The sequence below is a fragment of the Acipenser ruthenus genome, chromosome 8 (assembly GCF_902713425.1).
Source record: "Acipenser ruthenus chromosome 8, fAciRut3.2 maternal haplotype, whole genome shotgun sequence".
Lineage (NCBI taxonomy): Eukaryota > Metazoa > Chordata > Actinopteri > Acipenseriformes > Acipenseridae > Acipenser > Acipenser ruthenus.
This window is the reverse complement of record NC_081196.1, coordinates 54,741,907-54,757,421: the sequence shown is the minus strand read 5'-3', so window position 1 is coordinate 54,757,421 and position 15,515 is coordinate 54,741,907. Positions and strand designations below refer to the sequence as shown.

The 15,515-nt window shown below is 35.8% G+C and overlaps 1 protein-coding gene across 2 annotated transcripts in view; it reads left to right on the top strand.

Moving 5' to 3' along the window:
* Nucleotides 1-3,225: 3,225 nt before the first annotated feature.
* LOC117406873 (glypican-6-like) overlaps nt 3,226-15,515 on the top strand; it is a 250,708-nt gene continuing 238,418 nt past the window's right edge. For both annotated transcript variants that reach the window (XM_034011241.3, XM_034011240.3), the window contains exon 1: nt 3,226-3,742. In XM_034011241.3, coding sequence (XP_033867132.1) covers nt 3,598-3,742 — 145 coding nt within the window. In that variant the 5' untranslated portion in view covers nt 3,226-3,597. The remainder of the gene's footprint in view (nt 3,743-15,515) is intronic.

The window sequence follows — 15,515 nt, the reverse complement described above, 5'->3', positions numbered from 1 at the left end:
TACTATAAAATAGATTGATGTTCAACTTATGTGACACATCTTTAGATATATCTGGTAAACAAGTATACTGTTTTCAGGAAAGGGTTGTGATGCACGGTTCTTATAATGTGCTCAACACAGCTGCATATCAATGCCATTCCTGTGCATTCAGAATAGTTCTGTTTCTTGCATTTAAGCTTAAAATACTTTCAGCTTAAATACCAGGTGTTTTCTCTATTTACAGGAGTAAAAAGCAAGAAATTGCCGCAGTGTTCAAGGAGGTATGCCATGTAATTACTTAGTTATATTCAGGCAAGGCAAAATTCAATCAGCGGGTCAAAGACAAGGGAAACCTGTCATTTATTGTCATTTTATTGTCATTTAGTGAGAGCTACGGATATACGCATTGATACCCAGATACACATTGATATGTTTGGATTGATTGATAGTGAGTTTCTGATGATGTCACATCCATATATAAGAAAAGTTGCAGTGGGTGCTTAGTTTGTAAGGGGTGGATTACGTTTTAACGTCCAAAATTTGTACCAAATCGAATATTTTCCCTGTTTTTCGCTAGTGAGTACCAGATTTCATATGCTATATTTTTTTGGGAGCTGGAGAGAGGTTGTTGCGTTGAGCAGCCTTTAATACAGGGGTGTCCAATCACGGTCCAGGAGGGCAATTCCACTCCAGGTTTAACATGTCAAATTTGATAATTAACTACTTAGAGCAGTGTTCTTCAACTGACAGCCCGCGAGAGCCTTCCTTTTGGCACGTTGAGCGTCAGCTGTCCTTCAGTACATCGCTGATACGCAAGATTGAATGGTCGCCACTATCTACAGGCCATTTGTGTCCCTAACAATGCAGTTTTTTTTGTTTTTTTGGCAACACGCCATAATACAGGAACAAGTGAATACAGGAACAAGTGAACAAGATGTAATTGTATTGCAAATCGCTTTAATTTAGCTAGATTTAAATGGTAATTGTGCAGCATGTGATTGGAACAGGATCGTTTTTGTATTTAACTTAAATACGTTAGCAGTGTACTTTAGCTTAGGTATTGTATTGAGTTATATCAATTTATATGATTGATTAATCTATTACGTTTTACCTGTTGTCAGACCAAAAATAAAATATAAAATAAATCTTGCAAAACACCAGATGTTGTCTTGAATTTATTATAGAAGGGCCTGGGAAGTTGAGAGGGGCTGCTGTATGTTTTTAAATGAGAAACAGTTTGGTTCTATTATAGAAATAAATAAAAAACTTTAGACCTGCATATGTCTATATTTTCTTTATTTTTCATATTATAAACTTAGTATTTTCAGAGAAAAAATCGCAAATTCATCAAATAATCACTCTGAGGCCACCAAAACAATTGTTTAAGAACCACTGACCTATAGAACTACAATTGTGCTTTTTTTATTTTAAACACATTTGTGAGGTAAAGAGTGATTCAACGTCAATAGCTCCAGACAGCAAGAGGCATACAGATATAAACAACAAGCACAGAGAGAAAGTAAAGAGACATAAAACTATTAAACTTGAATGCTTGCGGCACAGTAATTTTCTCAAAACAAAGACGGTGCGAGCGAGTGTCAACATTTCTAGTTTTAATAAAATCTAAATGAATAGCATGCTGTTTAAATAGCATTACAATAGGATTTGTATCATTATTTGTTTGTTTATTTGTATAATTATATAAGATGTCGTTTGAATATTGTTAGGAAAATGTCAGGAAAAATATATTTGCTTTGTAATTTTGTTATTGAATGGTGATCAGACATTGTTCATTGTAAATGGTTATTTCTGAGATGTATTAGTTGATAAGTGCAAGTGTAGTGTTTATTTCTTAGCAGACGCCTTTATCCAGGGCAACTTACAATTATTACAAGATATCACATTATTTTTAGATACAATTACCCATTTATACAGTTGGGTTTTTACTGGAGCAATCTAGGTAAAGTACCTTGCTCAAGGGTACAGCAGCAGTGTCCCCACCTGGGATTGAACCCACAATCAAGAGTCCAGAGCCCTAACCACATTCTGTTCCTGTATGTAAAGTCTGATTGGATAGTCACATTTTCATGACCATTTAAACAACCCCCCACTGGTATGCACATCATGGAGCCCTGTGGCCCCCCAAGGTTTGGATATTGCCTTATCTGGCCCACCAGAGAATGTAATTCAATATCACTGACTTAGGGTTATAGATGGAGGTTTAATTGGTTTCAATTAAACAATTTAGAACAGGGATGGAACAAAGATCAGGAGTGGAAGAGCCATCTTTGGACACCCCTGCTTTAATAAAGCACCTCAGTTGCCTAAAACTGGACTCCTGCTTCATTGTGTAGTATTGTACCAACAACCAATTTTGCGTCAGAGTGGAACTGGATATGCCTCTTACAATACCAAACCTTCTAAAAGAACAAAGCCTACAAACCAGAAGATGGAGCCATCAAGATGGGAGGACTGTGGAGGACAGACTGATAACAGTGAGCAGTCACAAGAATACTTAATTTAATTATTTATTTATTTATTTAATTTGTGACACACCTTTCAGCCAAGGGTTTATTAGTTTTTTTTTTAAATTAACTGTTTATTAATATGAATCTGTTAAGATAATACACAATACAAAAAACTGCTCTTAAACAACAACAAAAACTTTTTAAGCAGTCCTTGCGGTTTTGTGAACGGGACACAATATCACATTGATTCAATGGCTCTGATTAAAAAAAAAAAAAAAAAAACTTCACCTGGAAACAGGTTTTAATTTTGGCCTATAAATACCTTTTTCTTACAAAAGTGTACAAAATGTGCTAAACTACAGTTTACAAGCTGCCACTGGCTGTTTAGAATTGGGTCTGTTGTAGAATTACTACCAGCTTCAGATATAAAATATAATACAGGCATTATTATTATTATTATTATTATTATTATTATTATTATTATTATTATTATTATTATTAATAATAATAATAATAATAATAATAATAATAATAATAATAATAATAATAATACATCTAAACTTTCTCTCCGTTGTGTGTGTATGTGTGTCTTACTGTTAATTAAGAAAATAATGTAACGAAAATATTGTATATTATTATATATTTTTGACCAGGCAGAATGCACGGCTGCACGGAATAAAGTCTGCTAAGTGGGTTTATTCCAGTCCGTGTTTTGCACTGCGCTGTCTGTACCTCAGTACCGTGCGGCGTGTATTTTTATGTCCAGGATTTCTCTCTTCCTCTCAGATAGCAGCACTACGGTATTTCAGCCTGTATAAGAGAAGTTGTCTGAACACATAACATAGAGTGGATTTCTGCTTCACAAGCTGGATATATGTGGCTGAACTTGGATGCAAAGCGTATCCATTGTAAAGGAGGAGACATAATCATCTGCTTGTTTGGTTGCAAATAAAAACTCCGACCACTCATTTAAAAATATATACATAACGGTATTTGAAAAATATATAGCGTATATCTATACCTGCATTGGAAGAAAAGTGAAAACCACGGAGCCCGTTCACTCTAACACACGGGAGTGCTGAGCCGTTTGGTTTAGATCAAGGGGAGTCTGCTGTGACACATCTAAAGGATTTGTCCCCCGAAGTGTACAATGTTGTGGATCGTGTGTGTTTTTTGCACTTTCTCCGTGCTTTCAGTTGGAGCTGATCTCAAACCACGAAGCTGCAGCGAGGTCAGGCAGGCGTATACCGCTAAAGGCTTCAGTCTTGTCAATGTTCCTCACCAGGAAATATCAGGTAAGGATGGAAAGTGTGCTTTCCCGTTACTTGATCTGGCTGCCTACCTATACAGAACATCTTTGTTTTCTAGATATTCGTTATTATGAAAATACATGCATACATTCAGAAGACAAAAATAAATAAGCAAGAATTCTAAGTCAATTTTACTTAGCTATATAAAATGTAAATAGCAGGTAAGGTAAACTTGTGTAAAGTACAGGCCCTTCACCGTGTAACTCATGTCACTAAACAATTTGCAAACTGTTAAGTCTTTTGATAACAATGCCGACCACAGGTGCTGTTTATAGTTCATATACTGTGCTATAGTATCTACCAAATTAAGAAATGATTCATAATTAAGATCAATTTATAACTGGGAACCTTGCTATAAACATCTGTAGTGGTGTTATCTACTCATGCAAGTAAGTACACTTATCTCAAGTAGTTACTTTGAGTATTTTAAAATATATTTTGAACGTTTATTGTAAACTTCGGATAAATGTAGGTATCTTACCCTAACTTCTAACCACGCGGTGGCTGTTTTTTCCTCTACAATTTGAAGTTAAGACAAATAAAGTAATGTCTTTAACAATTAAATGACACTAGATTCATATTAATTTAAGAAACAGTTATGTAACACTCAACATGTATCAAAAGTAATTACAAAGTAATCATATCAGCAAAAAAAAAAAAAAAATTCTGAAGTGTCTGTTGCATTACACTTTTTTCCACACTTGGCACTGTTCTAGACAAATACAGGTTGAAGCAGCAGCTTTAATTTGCTTGATTAGTCGTCTTCTGAAGGAAGAGTATTGTTCTTCTAATCAGTCCAGAACACTGCCAGTGTTCATGCGCTCAGTGTTACTGTGATTGCGGTTAGAAATTAGATACCCTGGTGGTAAATGGAAAGATGTTTATTTATCACTGACTCTATTATAAGCATTTAATTACGTTTGAAGCCGTAGTGTCGATGTGATGTGAATTATGACAGTCAATTATGGCCAGCTGCATGAAAGGAAGTGCTCCTCTTATGGAAAACATATTGCTTATTCTGAACTGTAAAATGATAATTATTATGTATTTTTAATGTACAAGTTACTGAAGTAAATTATTAATTGTGCTTCATTTAGGTTTTCCCTATTTTGACACCAGAATAGACAAAAACGTGACCTGAGGTGCTGACTTCCTCAGTTGTCCTGACCAGGAACATTTTGTGGTACCTTTGTAAGCACTGCATATCAAATATAAGAGGGCAACATAACGAGCTAAAAGAAAGTGTATTCAATCAAACAAAGTTGTTGGTTATCGCTTGGATAAGGGAATGTAAAGTAATAAGCGATAAGCAATTTGAATGCAGCAGAAGTATCAAGAATATGGTACCAGACACAATACTATATTACAGATCTTTTATCTTTCTGCTGCAGCTTTCATTGCTGGACTGGAATCCCAAGGCTCCAACACATTGTCATTTATTCTGTTATACCCTCTTCTCTTTTATTTATTAAGATACATAATATTAATCAGTTATATGTAGCAGTCTTCTGAATATTCAATCCAGAAGGCATTTCATTAAGTTGTTCACTTTGTCCTTAAAATAAAAGGTTAGCCAAGTTATTTAGATAGTAGCAATGCATGTGCTACACCAGCAATGCTTCCATTCCAGGCTTGTAAGGTATCATTAAATCATTATGTGCTTTAGGGTCTGGTCAGGGGTTTACATGGTTCAATTAAATAATTAAGGGCATGATTGGAACAAATATCTGGACCTGATGTGTTCAGTTGCCTACCCTTGTGCCACACTGTCCCCACCACAACGCATGTGTATTGTTAATGAATGGCACAATTAATGACAATCAGTGCAGTCTGCTGAACTGTTCCATTTGGCAAGATGAAGTACATTTTTCAAGAAAATAGTCAAGTTCAGAAACCCACAAAAATACAGTTCCCCAGACAAAATGCCATTATTATGATAATGCCAAACCTTTACACTGACACCAAGCACTCATGAAAGGTCAGTTTCATCTTAACTGCAAATGGCACATTTTACTACAAGCAATCAACAATAAAAGCTTTCTAAGCCACTTAAGAATTACTGTCTGCCATTTCTTTTTATGAGTGGAACATCTAACAATTACAACACTATGCAGGTGCTGTAGTGCTCAACTTTTATTACTTTAAATGAGGTGGTATAACTGGGATTTTTTGTGCCGGACTGATTTACCATCATTGGTTCGAGTAATGTATTTTAATGCCTATATAGAGCATGAACCTGGAACAATTTGCAGCAGCAGTGTGGAGTAGTGGTTAGGGCTCTGGACTCTTGACTGGAGGGTTGTGGGTTCAATCCCCAGTGGGGGACACTGCTGCTGTACCCTTGAGCAAGGTACTTTACCTAGATTGCTCCAGTAAAAACAATTGTAAGTCGCCCTGGATAAGGGCGTCTGCTAAGAAATAAATAATAATAATTTGTGTTTTTTTTTTGGCAGTGTAGACAGATACCTGTGGCAAAATGATAACCCACATTATACCGTTCCTGAATTATCAAAAAGAAAATGATATTGAATAATCTTTAATGTTGACTTAATTTATGTTATTATAATTCATTAAAGTCACTTGCAATTTGAACCTTATTGTTTATTGTCTATTTTTTAATTTTCTTTTTACAGATACTAATATCCATGTATCATAAAAAAATTAAAAAAAATAATAGATGGGCTTCAGTGAGTTACAGGAAAACAATTCCATCTCGGTTCTGTGATGGTCTCGTAGTTTATGATGTCACATAAACCCTAATGCAATATTGATTTTAATTCCATTTTACCACTGAGGAGGAAATATCACTGAGGCGGTCCATTACTGCAGATCCAGTTCTGTGTCCAATAGAGCATTCTCTGGACAGAGTAAGACAGGGTTGTGAACAGAAGACAGTGCTCAAGTACAGTGGAAACAGAAACTTTTCTGTTGAGACGAATTGAAAAACAAATATCCACCAGACTGCAAAAGTGCACATGCTATGACAAGAAGCTGTGATAAATCCAAAGGAGGTTGTGCTAAATTCCATAAACATACACAGAAGGGATATTGGTACTGTATGTATATAAATCGTACATTAGTAGTGTTAGTTTTTGTCTTGGACGAATGGTAAGAAATATCTATTGTCAATGCAAGTTAAGCAAGTATTGAATTAACTAGCACCAGCCCATTCAGGTGGCTAAACATGGCTTGAGTATCTGAAACCACAGTGAGTCCTACTTATGGGCACCACTGTATATTAATAGTAATTAAAACTCCAATGAAGTTAAGCTGTTGAATACTGCAGTTTGGCAGAATGCCCAGCAGGGGGCTCTAAAGTGCATCCTGTAACTGCACATGAAGTAACCATTTACCATTTAATTGATTTTCACAGTTTGAAGCATAAACCGCTATTTGCTCATCAAAGAATATTGCTATTAGTAGCTTCTAATATGCGTAGCAAGTTACAGATAGGGTTTTCAGTACCCAGCACATTGCTTTAATTTAAAGCAAATGTATTTTGATCATATTTATGGTACATTATAATAATGGAAGCAGATAATCCTATTTTGTTTTTCTATCAGCTGAATGAACACAATATAATCCGTTGGTATTTGATTTGCAAGCACTTTAGAGTAAAATTGCATCTGCAGATTCCTAATCTGTCTTCACCAAAAAAGCATAAGCAACAGCTTCAATAACGTGTGTGTAAATCAACGGATCAGGACTTAATTGTATTTGCCTATCTGGGAAATCCTAATCTTACAAATGACTGGGTAGTTTCTCTTCATTTTAACCTCAAAATAGGTTCCTGGCTCAGGACTGCCAATGACAGCACTACATTGAACAGTGTACCATTCTAGGCACTCACAACATGAGGGGGGGGGGGGGGGGGGGTAGAGAACAAATGCTCCACCCAGTCATTCAACATTGTTAGTAATTGAATCATATTCAGGGAACCACTGAATTTGTGAGACGGATTGATCAATAAAAGCCTTAGCATATTTTTAAAGAGGAGACACTTACCTATTCAGGGAATACCAAGATATTTAGTGAGCAATTAGCCGGAGTGGAATTATCTGGCAACCAGCTCCCCCATCCCCAGTTGTACTGCTTTCCTAGAAGAAAGAGAACATTTTGGGACAGATCTATTCGGAGACACCAGGGTATTTACGGTTTCAGCGAGGAAAAAATGGCAATACAATGCCCACCCTGGTCTTGCTGTAAATAATTTGTTGTTTCCATAATTTGTACCAGTACTGTAGTAATCCAGCCGCCACAGAGAATATTAAAAAAAAAACACCTCAAAATGCAATTCGTCATACAAATCTGAGACTTGAACTGCTCTTGAAAAACTTGCATGGGAATGTTAACTATGTTAAAGTAAAAACAAAAAAAGTAAACATGGCACTAAAAGCAATGAAAGAATGTCAAAATAGTAGCCTGCTCAATTTAGAAACCTCTGCTCCAGCTTGCCAAAGTCTATGAAACAGGGATTCATTCAATGTGTGTGTATGTTCTGGAGCTGTGAATAATCTGCTCTCCAAGCATTTGGTATTTCATTTAAAAATTCAGATCCCTAGATGGGTGTTTTCTTCATCAGGCGTTACTCTGGTGAGACTTTTGTATTCTTAGGATGCTTAGTATTTTTTTAGTTTTGGTTCTACTGTTTTTATTATTATTATTATTATTATTATTATTATTATTATTATTATTATTATTATTATGTGCTCATATTCCTATGTTTTAAATAATTCCCTTTAAGAAGTTTGAATTTGTTCGATATTAATACAATGGAATAAAACATGTTATTTACTTAACACAAAACAAAGCATTCCCTCGGTTGCCCTTGTTTACACAGTTATTGACTAACAATCGAAAATAATCTGACAGTGTGATTTAATATAGAACTTGTGATCAAACTAACTAAAGCCACTCATATTTTGTATGCGATTATTTGTCTTACCTTTCTTTTACCCTTTTGATGTAAAACCATTTTGATTTCACTGTGCTTGTTTTCTAAACAATGCATGCTGTCTGCATTGAATTGTGGGATTATAGTCCTGGGCAAGATGTAATCTCTTATTTCACTTGATGAATAAATACATTTCCCAGTTTGCACACAAGTAGCTTGTAAATTAGGTCTAAAGAAAAGTTATGTCCATGAAGAATCAGTTGTATTTGCTAGTTTTGCGACATAATTTCAGTTTATGGCATCAGTGTGCCAGTAAAAATGTCTGTGCTCCAGGAGAAGGAAAATGTGGTTCCAATGAACATTTAAATCATTCAATGTGGAAGTGTGACGGGGTACACCCCGCCCCTGTGTGTATTTAGGGTATTTTGTATTAGTTTGTATTTGCTGGATTATTATTATTATTTCAAATGTATGTCTGTATTTGGGCATGGGTGTTTAAAGTCGGCAGGGAAGGGCTAATTGCCTTCCCTGCCCAAGCAGTTCACGTGCCCGGACTCGAATGAATGATTAACAAGCAATCGAGTCCCGGCACAGCTGCATAAGAGGCAGTTTTCGCTCACATGGGGTTGTTGTTCAGAGGCGTAAAGTGAGTAAACAGAGAAACTAAAAACAATAATAACAATTGCTGCTTGTGCTGGCTTAATACCAACATTTGTTCAGTGCGTGTTTTTCTGTTTTGTTTAAACCTTTTATTTATTATTAATAAACCCGTGCATCAGCAATTTCATTCCCCAGTGCTGTGTGTGTGTGTGTGTGTGTGTGTGTGTGTGTGTGTGTGTGTCTCCTTCCTGGTCTGATATCTTGCCACAGGAAGGTAATTGCTATTGATTGGTACTGAATTGTAAAGGTTAGCGAAAAACATTAATTAATAGTTTTGTTTGGTTTCATGTATTACTTGCCAACGAAAACTTCCTAAAGGACTCAAAAACAGTATCAGCACACCCCTAACTATTATTATTATTATTATTATTATTATTATTATTATTATTATTATTATTATTATTATTATTACTGCTGTATGCTTTCCGTCCTTCTGTCTGTATCTCACAAACTAATCAAGTCATGATGAGTAAATCTAATGGAGCTCTGAAACGAAAAAAAGGAAATCACATTTTTTGCATATTTACTTTATTAATTTAGAATTTAATTTAAATTGGAATGCAAGAGCAAAACCGATTTATAATCCTGCAACTGATAAAAGTCATTGGACATTCTTTTAGCCAGTAATACTGCTGAGTTAAAATGAGGCACACACACACATTGTATAGCATGACCTTTCTTGTTAAGATCCATTCTGAGTAGTTTATCACAATACATTGTGTTCTGTTCATCTAGACAGTTTGCAGGTGCAACGAGAAATTTGGCAGTGGAGAAAAAGGCAGCGTGTTTTATAACAAGGGCACCTGTTCATGGACATGATTACCTGATTCAATCACCTTAGCATTTAATCACTGAAAGTAATGAAAAAACACAGCTTCTGAGAGCTGTAAAAGTCACAGTTGTGAGGCGCGCTTTGATCACAGCTTTTGTTGGCTAACTCGGTATGTCTGTAAGAAGAATATTGCATGACAGCTATTTTCATCCTTTTCTGGAATCAGATTGCTTTTGTGAGATTTTCATCACTGCGTGAGTTTACAAATATGAAACTGCTTTATTGTATTTGGTTGTCAGCTTTTTATTAGAAATCTTTACATACAGCAGCAAGTTCCTGTTTTTGACAAAGATGGAAGTTATTCAAATACTTCACTGTACTGTAACATACATCTTTCTGTCCTACTAATATTTTAAGAAACACCGTAAAGAAACAGCAACCACACCAATGTCTGTGAGCTTATCTGTGTACTATAACTGGCCTCTAAGACTAATAAAGTTGTGGTGGCTTATACTCATGGGAAAAGAGAGGAATCAATGTGTAAGAGTGCATTTGTATTATATAATATATAGACTTACAGTACCCCATTGTTTGATGGTACTGAGAGCTATGTAATTTAAGAGCGTGCCAATGGGGGTAGTCTGCTCCTATTGAAGTGAAGTGGTCAGAGGCCATGAACCTGATATCTCCTCTGATGTTTCCTGGAATATTTCGCTCAACTTTCTTGGAGGACAGCATTTGATTACCCAGTTTGGAAAATTACCAGATGAACACATTTAAACCTGGCCATGTACTGTAAATTCTAATCATGAGAATGTTGTTTTCATTTTCTTGTAGTTTATGCACTGATACCTATAGTTTAACAATATATTTATGGCGAGACATCACTGGCACATTACGTTGAACAGTAAAATGACAAAAAGACTCTCGTCAAAGGCAACGAGAAGGTTAATTTATGTTGCTAAGAGCAAATAATTTGGGTTCTAATTTGGTTTGACAGCTGGCCTGTTGAACATGCAGCCCTGCAATCAGTCTAGGTAGAAGTCAGTTATATTAGATAGAATGTCTAGATCTGAAGGCCAGAATTTGAAAACACATTAGAAGATTTTCAGTCTGTAAAATCTGTCCAAGATTAGACTACCTTTATTTTAATTCTGGAATTTATGCACGAGTATCTTGCTTATTTCAACCCTAAAGCAGTGTTAATCCACTAAAGTAGACACAGTTGTGGTTGCCTTAGTTGTTATTTCTCCAGACTGCTAATTCCTTTTTACATCATGGGTCCACTGGGGTTGTCTAGTACTATTTGATCAATTACAAAGTGCATTTTATTCTTGATTTATTCTTCTGTTTACAAACATTGGCTAAATTTATAACGCTTTTGGCAACCAGAATGCAATGTTCTTTTTCTCAAGTCATTATGTCATCATACTGTCATTGTACTATAGTTTTTTAGATTTTGGAAATGCGCTTTCTAAGTGTGAAATGCCTGAAGGGGGTAGGTAGGTTTGGTACAATTAACATTGTTCCGTGGGTCAAAATGCATTAAATTCTAGAGGCAAATTGAAGAATTGTCATCTTACTGAGACTGAAAAACTGTTCTTTATCTCCTGTAATGTCGTTGCAATTCTGATGTTAAGAAATGCTTATCGTACAACTTCAGAACAAACAACGCAAGGGCCAATGAAACATTGTATATAAAAGCCAACAAGCAAAAGGCCACTGAGGTACATCAGTCCTTCCCCACAGTAGTCAAAAGTACATTGTTAGTAATTTCACAACAGACTTCTCTGAATAATCTCAAAACCTGTTAATCTGTTTATACTGTACATTAGTTATACATATAAATGACAAATGTAAAATAAAAGTTGATATATGTACATACATACCTCCAGGCTGTGGCTGATAAATCACTGAAATCTCAGCAATGAGCAGAGCTCTCTGTTTAGGTCAATCAATAAACCCTTAGCTTATGGTCCCCAAGATCATAGCATTGAATAATGCTGTGACAGATATTTTAATACAAAATACTTCTCTTATAATGATTATAGTAGTTATTCATAGCCTTTCTTTGAAAATTAATTGATTTGATGTTACGAATCGTACATCTTTTACCAGACACATTTTTTATGAAGTTCATGTTAGAGTGTTGTAATGTCATTTAATCAGCAGTAGCGGTAGCATGTTGGCACAACTTCAGCACAGCACACAGCGCAATAAGGAATCCCTTTTGTGCACTGAGGGAATCTTGATAGAAACATTTAATTAACAAATAATTATATTAACTATCCTTGGAGAAAAAAAACCAAGTGATGACCAGTAGAACACGCCAGTTACATCTGGCTGCGATAAGTAAGTAAAACGAACGTTTCTGTAATATCATTCTAAAATCTTAAAAAAACTATTGTAAACACCCTTAATGCAATGCACATTTAATTGTTGGTATGTTCTTATGATGCATGATATATTAAATATTAGCATAGCTCCTCCATTTAATTAAGACCCACTGGCCATGGCACTTAGAAGTGTTTTTTTTGTAAATCCTTGTCAAAATAAAATAGACAGGGTTAAAGGACTTCTTTTCAGGAATTAAAGGGGTTTTCTTACTGCAACACATCCTTTAAGTCCTGATTTCAAAAGTGACCTTCGTACTACTAATAGATGGACAACGACACCTGAGCCTTCTGCCAGTTCTGTTGTCAATTCAATGCTTGTCTGCAATCTATTCCTTAAGGATATTATCTTCAAGTATTGCTCATCCTTGTTAGACAGCTTTTTGGGTCTTCCAGTCCTGGGTTTGTCAATTACAGATGATGTTTCTCTGTACTTGTTGATTATGCTTTGGGTACCACACTTTGAAAATCGAGTGATGCAGGCTATTTCACTCAATGTTTTTTCTTACTTTATGCAGAAACACAATTCTATGGCGATCTTCTACTGAAATTTTAGCCAGTTGATCCTGATAGATCTGTATTCTGCAGTACGAAAAGTGTGCTTTTAGCTTTATGGATGTGTAGATAGGAACACCTGACAATGAGTCATCAATTAGATTTGATTGGTAAATGTGATGGATTAGCTGCTACAATACTTCATATAAGCTGCTCATGTATAGTTTACTTTGAGTTGTTGGGATCACAAGATTTTAAAGATTCTGATCAATGTGCATTAAAGATTGTTAAATGACAAGCTTGATTTCTTCTCAACCAAACTAAGCTAGACTAATAAAAGTTAAAGTTGTTATAATAGTAAAAAACACTAGTGGAGGCTTTGAGTAAATTGTTGATGCTCATAACATCCATATGGCATAACTCCTGAATATCTCTAAGACTTTTGCACAGCAGTGTATTTCATTCACATCTTTTTTCAGTATTTTAATTCTACTTTTTTTTTTTTATCCACGGCATACAGATATGGCACATACAGCTAATTCAAGCTTCATCATATTCTTTCAGAATTCCTTTGCCCTGTCTGTTGAACCAACTCTCCAGAGTAAGACGGTTGTATTTTAGTCACAAATAAATATTCAGGCCAGTCCCTGTAATAATTGCTGACAAAGGTGCCTTTTAGTGCCAGTTGCGGTTAGGTTATGTAATGTGGACCCCTACCCACTTGGGACTGTTCAGCCAGTCGCATGGGCATGGCTTCCTTTTTCTACTGCGCTTGATTTGAAGTGAACTGGAAAAGCAGAGATGAAAGATTCCAAGTTGCTATCTGAAAAATGGTTTTAAATGTATTTTACGCTGCACAGTTGTACAGGAAGATCCAGCTGTATAGTTTTAAAAAAGGCTGGTGGTTAAAGCTTATATGTAAATGGTGAAATTGTGGTACTTTATGCATAACCTGTCCAATGTATCTGAATGCAAACTGGGGGAAATAAAGTAGCTTATTAATGATATTCTTACTTCGAGTGTTTAACCTCTTTGCGTGGTTCATGCGTTAATCATCATTATGAAAGGGACTACATTGCAGTTGACCACAGATATTATCTGGGCAGCTGTAGTAAAGTAACAATTATTAATTTGTAATGGTTACATATCATTTTTGTCAGACTCTTATTATTACTCTCTAATTCTTATAAATAAGTGCAGATGACTAATTCTAGGCATTTCTAACTAAAAGGATTATTGATGATCCTGCATATTGTTGATTATTTATATTTCCTTTTGAAAACAAAGCAGCAGTGGGCGTGTTGGCGTTAAACTTTGTTCTCCAGACGGTGTGCTAGTCCTCGTGTGATTGGTTAACTTTTTTAAGATGTTTGTGTCGTAACTTCCTTTTTCTTTGTTTTAAAAGCGTGCTGGGAAAATATTCTGTGCGGTTTCCCTTGTGTTTTAGACTCGCCCCGGGAGTCACAGTTGGGATCGGATGACTGCAGAGAAGCAACTGAGCGATTTTAAGAGGCAATGTATGCGCTGAGTTGGAAAGCACCCGTTTGCGAGATGTGCATTTTGGGTATCCATAGCAGTGAGATGTCTGTAGCAGACAGCCCTTTTTCTGAGGAACTCGGTTTTGAAAGAAAGCTCCGCTGCCATCCCTGACTCCAAGGGCAAGCCTACCTTTTTGTTGTCACTTTTATGTTGAGCACTGTCTGTTTTGTTTGGTTTGTTGTTTGTGTTTAATTTGGGAACCTCCCATTTGTGCTAGTGCTGTGTATGTATGTGTCTGAATACGAGAGTGAAATGAGACAATGTATTATTGATCTAAATGAATTGCTGCTATATTAAACTATGTAACAGTTTAATGTCTGAGAAAGAATGACTGAACTAAATGGAAACAATGTAACGAATTGAAGGATTTGACTAACTAACCGACAGCACTAGTTTGTGAAAATATTGTTTTAATTATTTTAAAGAATTCAGTTTCTACTGGGATTTTGGCCATTCATGATTATATATGCGTACCAGTTTTAAGAGAAACTTTATTGGAACATGTGCAATATAATGAGGACTGAAACTAACTTTATGTTTTAAATAAATGTGATTATTTTTTACATCCTGGTATCGATTTTGTGTTGCGCTGTGCTTGGTCAGACCTTATTCTTTGCAACCTCCTCACATTTACATATATATATATAGGTTCCAGAGATCCCAGGATACTTCTGAAGGCTGTCAAGAAGAATGCTATGATCTATGGTGTCAAAAGCAGCTGTTAGGTCAAGGAGGACAAGCACAGAGGGAGCAGCAGCATTTAGCAGGAGATCATTTGCAATCTGGAGCAGAGCAGTTTCAGTACTGTGATGCAGCCGGAAGCCAGACTGCAGAGATTCAAGCAGATTGTTATTCGTGAGATGTTTCATCAGCTGACTGACTACAGCCCTTTCAAGAGTTTTGGAGAGAAAAGGGAGATTGGAAATAGGACGGAAATTAAATAAGAGCCAGGTCAAGGGAGGGTTTTTTGAGTAATGGCGTAACTTAGGCAAGCTTGAGGGCAGC